The sequence below is a fragment of the Pyrus communis genome, chromosome 9 (genome assembly GCF_963583255.1).
Source record: "Pyrus communis chromosome 9, drPyrComm1.1, whole genome shotgun sequence".
NCBI lineage: Eukaryota > Viridiplantae > Streptophyta > Magnoliopsida > Rosales > Rosaceae > Pyrus > Pyrus communis.
In genome coordinates this window covers 9208298-9214297 of record NC_084811.1, presented here as the reverse complement: position 1 = coordinate 9214297, position 6000 = coordinate 9208298, and the positions used below count along the sequence as shown (strand labels likewise).

The following is a 6000-nucleotide window of genomic DNA, read 5'->3' as shown; positions in this document are numbered from 1 at the left end:
GATATACAATAAATGATCACGATCACGAAATTCCTAAAATTTTTCATAAAAGAATCCGGCAAGAATTCTTCGAATAAAGATTTGGCGATGATAATTTTCCATTTAGAATTTCCACATAGATATTTTCTGATTTTGGCAATCTGAGATTCTGATCTGGTTCTCAGTGTACTTTCATTTTCTTAACACTGTTCAAAAGATGGATGGGATGTTTTATACATTGAAACTCTCAATAAAAACAGGAGACTTTCTTCTCCTCTGCTCTGTCAACATCTTGTACTACTTGTGGTGGTCGGAAAGCAGTCTAAGAACGTTTGAAAATCCAAGTTCAAGGTATTTTCAAGGGTGGAGTGGATGTAGACTATGAAAACGAACATGCATGAGGGTTTTGTTTGTTCAAGAATTGTCATCCACTAATCGCGCTCGACAGTCCTTGCATTTACAGGATGGGGATGGGGATTGTTTGCCCTCCACTTACCATCTCCTTCTTATCCTCTTTTATTTAAACAATCACGGTTAAGTCACGTTAGTATTTTATATTCATATTGTTTTTTGTCTTATTATTTTTTTATAAAAAAATCAATATAAAATATTAACGTGGTTTAACCGTGACCTCTCAAATATGAGAGGATGAGAAGAAGATGGTGAGTAGAGGGCAAACAATCCACATCCGCATTTATATGTCTTGATTGGACATCTTGAACTCATTAGAAGCAAGCTCCCTAGGGAATATTTGAGACTAGGCTTGTTTGGGATTGATTTTGTTATACCACGTCTCGAACATTTATTATTTATTTATATTATAGCTTTTGGGAAAAACGATTTCATGAGTGTTTTGGTTTAAATTTCACTTTGGTGTTTGGAGGTTGGTACATAATAAATGGATAGAGCTTAATCCAACCAGCATTTAGGAGAAAACTGTTCACGAATCGAAGTTGAAACGAAGAAGTTACAAGCATAAAAAAAAAAAAAAGAAAAAAAAAGAGGGGCAATTTAGTCTTTTGCCAGTTACTATAAAGAGGAATTTGCCCTTTTTGGAAACTTAAAACCTACCAGAGTTGAAAACTTCGCAAAACAGGAAAGCCAACCCAGAATCCAGATAGCACAACCTGCGACCCCACTAACCCGTTTTACTTTGCAATTTTCCGATCCAAACTTCGACCATCCCCAACAGAATTGATCGACGCCACCACTACAAAGTCCTTTTTGTGGCAAAATTGGTTGTCTTCTGTCCACTTTTGGACTTCGTTTCATATATAAAAGTTGTTTGGTTTCTACATGCATATAAAACTTGGTAGAATTTGGAGTTAGTCAGAAATTTTGATTTTCGTCATTGGAAACCACCACACATGGCAGCAAGTGGGAAATTCTGGTGATTTGGATTTTGGACAGCTAGATATTCTTAGCCCATATTCAAGTTCCGTTGGTTAAAACTCGATTCCAAGGTTCGATTATTCAATTTTTGAAATAATTGTACCGTCGTTCAATTTTCGTAATTAACGACAGTCCGACCGTTGGATCGTCGTTCAATATTGTCAGCATGTTATTTATTGATTGTCGGAATTTTGAGAACTTATGGAACAAAAATATGATGTTCGGATCTTCCGGAGTTTAGAATTTAGGATTGTTGACCCTAACAGGGCCTACTTTGGCAATGGTTGAATTTTTAGTCAACGAGCTCCGAATTAATTTGGTGTATTTTATTCTGCGTTGATCGTGTCTAAGTGTTTCTATCTTCGTGCTAGTTGGTAGTAGTCTGGACTTCAGGTGAGTGACTTTAATATTATTTGATAAGCAGTTCACCAATGAAAATCCCCATGTTGATATCCTTTGTGGATTTGACATGAAATTGTAAATGTGTTATTACCCAGACATTGATCTGTTTTGTAAAATGATATATATATATATATATATATATATATATATAGATATGTATGTATGTTTTGAATGATTGCAAACTCAGAAGGCTAACAGAGAACTGGTATTGTTGTATACTTTCTTTCTGGTTCTATAAATATGTTTGAAACCCTAGGCTTCATACTTTCTTTCTGGTTTCATGAGTTGATCTGAAACCCATGTGAATACCTTCATTCTAGGTATGCCAGGAGTATGTGTATAATCCAGCTTCCCATCTTGTGTTTTAGTTCAATCCAATTTAATGAGTGCGTTTGGAATGCAGAACATTGTGATTTGCGCTAGCCTACTAGCCCTGTTATTTATTTTATATGTGTGTGTGTGTGTGTGTGTGAAGATTCCAGAGTGCGTCTAGAATGTGGAACATTGTTATTTTATTTATAAGTTTGGAATCCAGCTTCCCATCTTGTGTATCAATTGTACCTGATTTCATAAGTGGAATGCAGAATGTTGTGATTTACGCTAGCCTACTAACCTTGTTATTTTGTTATAAATATGCGAAAAGATTTCATGAGTGCATCTGGAATAGTGAACGTTGTTATTTTATTATATAAGTTTGGAATCCAACTTCCCATCTTGTGTATCAATTCTATCTGATTCCATGAGTGCGTCTAGAATGCAGAGCGTTGTGATTTGTGCTAGCCTGCAAACCTTGTTGCTTTATTATATATGCCTATGTGGATCAATCATGAAAAGAAGATTGAATGCCTGTGTGGAATCAACCGAGATTTGTAAGTAAGATAAAGATTACTCTTATATATGCAAAGAATTGTGAAATGTTTTATAATTGAGATTGATTGACCTTATATTCAAATATGTTGTACTATTGTCACTCACACGAGCTTCACAACTTATCTGGATTTTTGTTTTGCCCGATGCACAATTTTCATGGTGTAGGATTGTTTCTTGCAGAGTCCATGTATTAGTTACAAAAGAGGATTTCAAGGAGCGTAGATAGTGTGTGCAATGCACTCAAGAGTAGGGGTTTTTACTCTTTATTGTAATTTTGTTTCCGCTAAATATCTTATGTATATTATGTATCAGTTCCAGTTGACTCAATGTATTATTGTTTTGCTATTTTCAGTTGTCATGTGTCGATCCTTGGCATATCTCTAGATCAAAGTGTGACAGTTTGTGCTTCTCTAATCTAGAATCATTTTTAATTTTCAATCATAAGTTTTTATTATTGTCGAAAATTGTTTTTAGCTATTTAAAAATAAATCTTAAACAAGACTTGAAAGTGCTTCTGTAAACCCAAAATGCACCTACATGAAAAAAGAAGACAACCAAATACGCTTTTCACACTATTCGACAAAAACAGCTTTCTTAAAAAATCTGTTCCATAGGGCTCCAAAGCATGTTTGAGATTGTTTTTGAAATGATTACTGTATTTGGTAGAAAAATTGAGAAGTTTCAAACAACTGGAGAAGTACATGTTAGTTACATCTTAATGAAACATTTCCAAGTGATTTTTCATTAAACACTTCGATTTTTAATATAAATTTCAGCATTTTTATTATAACAATCTCAAATGTGAATCACCTCAATAAAACTCTATAATTTCATCAAATTGTCACCCAAAAACTAATCGCATTATACTAAAATACCACTACTTGGTATAGCTTTCATGTATTTTTATCTATTAAAATTGCACCGTAAAATATAAACCCGGTTACCATCTATATTATAATACAAATTAATTATATCAGACAAATGTGTCAAGTACCGATGATCATTTTACATAACTCTGTTAGAACTTTTTTCCTTTTAAACTCTGAAGTTTTGACAACTTCGAACTGAAGTTCTAACAGAACTACAAAAAGAGAAAAGAAAAAAATAATAGAGTTTTAACGAAAAGCTCACAGTATTATTTATTTTAACGAAAAACTATATTTTTACACTAAAAAGTCAAACCTGATACTATTCACTTTACCCTTTATTTTGTCCTTATCATTAAAACTCAAAGTTTTCAAACTCTTTTTATAAGTTTTCCTTAAAAAAAGAAGAAGAGAGAATACTCCACAATGTGACAAGTCTAGAAATCAGCCCTCGTACATTTTTACTTCAAGAATTAAAATTCTAATTTAACTAAAGTTCAAGAACCAATACTTCAATTTTCTATCGATACTATATATACGTTCTAACGAGACACTCATAAAACTACGATTAGAATCTATTGAAGTTCAAAATCTAGGCCATATAAGCTACAAGTTGGATGTCCTGTAGCCCTAGATATACGAACAATAATATATATTGGTCAGTTTGTGTGGCTACTCAGCTTGGAATAATGGTTAATAATTTTTTCCCTTCTGCTGGAAGCATTCAGGAATCAAGATAGACATGCAAAGAAAAAAGAAATAGAATTTTTTATTTATTCCAAGAGACGTTAGTGAAATTTTTCATAAACTCTCTACCACTTCATCTTTTTAATACAATATTTTATAATGTTAGAGAATTGATGTTAGACTGTAAGATAATTGAGCTCTATGGAAATTCTCACTTTAATAGAGGATTGTCATTTATCTTATTTCAATTATACATGCATTATTCAAACTTTTCAACATCTTTACTTTAAAGGGTGCTCTGCCTCTTCCCTCAACAAGCTCTCCTCCCCATAAGCTAAGCATCTTCACACACACACACACACATACACAGAGAGAGAATCCAGAGAGAGAAACTAGAGAGAGAGAGAGAGAGAGAGAGAGAGAGAGAAGGGTCGCATGAGATGGCCAGAAGCCAAGCTTCAGGTGATCAAAGTGCGGATGAAGACTACATAGACATAGAAGTGAGCTCTTCCTCCAACTTCTTGTGCTATTCCATCAGCTCTCCACCACAAACCAGAGAGTTTGAGTTCCAAATGTCCACACTTTCTCAAGACAAAGAAACCACAACATCCCCAGCTGATGAACTCTTCTACAAAGGTAAGCTCCTCCCTCTCCACCTCCCACCTCGCCTGCAAATGGTCCAAAAGATCCTCCAAACCTCCAACAACAAAACCCAGGAAGCCATTGGTGAAAGCTTCACCAAAAGGGAAAGCTCCAACACCCCCTTGGATCAATCCTGCAATATCTCCTCCTCAGAGTCCTGCAGGGTCAGCAGTGAGCTCAACTCAGATGAGTACATCTCCGAATGGACGGCTGACATGTGTGTGAATTTCATTGGTGGTCACAATGATCATCCAAAGAAATCTTGGTCCACAAAGCTGAAGCAGATCAAGCAGTCCTCATTGGGTCAAAAACTCAAGGCTTCAAGGGCCTATGTGAAGTCCCTGTTCACAAAACCCACCTGTGCAGACGACTACAACTCATGTGCCAAACCAGCGAGCAATGCAGAAGCAGAAGCAGAAAATGGCTCAAAAGTCACAGACGTTTGCTCCAACAAGTACATGAAAGTGGCCAAGAAAACCCCATTTGGAAGAATCGACAATGGCAGGTTCCAAATATCATCCACCACTCTGATGAAAAGCATTGAGAAAGAAATGGCTGAGGAAAACGCAAACACCCACAGAAAATCTTTCTCTGGGGCAATCCAACATACACCTGCTCTGCAATCTCTGTGTTCCCCCACATCTTCCTCCGTTTCTTCGTCTTCCTCGTCTTCTTTCTCCTTCAGCTCAAGTGGGTTCTCAGATTTGCAGCTGCTGAAGCGAAGTACGAGTGCAAATTCAGAACTTGAGAGCTCGATAGAAGGAGCAATTGCTCACTGCAAACAGTCCCAGCAGCTGTTCAGTTCAAGAATGCAGTTTGTTGGGGTCAAGAGATCTCACCAGGCCTCATCCAATAACGCCGTGAGAGAAACACACATGAATAATTTGATTGCGTTGTATGATTGAGATTTTGAGAAATTGAAAGGGGTTTTTTTCTGTCAATCTCTCTTTTGAATTTTTGGGGTTCAATTACTGATTTATGCAGTGTGATTGATGTATAGGCATTTGTATTTGCACGTTTTTCCAGCACTGTTAGAGCAGAGACTTTCTTGTTCTTGGCGTTGTTAACTGTTCAAATCAAAAAGTTTAGCGCAACTTTCTGTGGTTCCCCAACTTTTTTTACTACTTGAGAAGTTTTGTAGTTGTAACTGAGTTGATTTCCG

The 6000-nt window shown here is 35.9% G+C and overlaps 1 protein-coding gene across 1 annotated transcript; it reads left to right on the top strand.

Moving 5' to 3' along the window:
- The first annotated feature begins 4472 nt into the window (after positions 1-4472).
- On the top strand, positions 4473-5932 carry LOC137746141 (probable membrane-associated kinase regulator 4). Its single transcript, XM_068486222.1, has one exon. It carries the CDS (start codon positions 4637-4639, stop codon positions 5741-5743), a length of 1107 nt encoding a protein of 368 aa, XP_068342323.1. The 5' UTR covers positions 4473-4636; the 3' UTR covers positions 5744-5932.
- Positions 5933-6000: the final 68 nt, after the last annotated feature.

What these genes read in the sequence shown, in the direction of transcription:
- LOC137746141 (XM_068486222.1), top strand. Translation starts at nt 4,637, where the DNA reads ATGGCCAGAAGCCAAGCTTCAGGTGATCAAAGTGCGGATGAAGACTAC.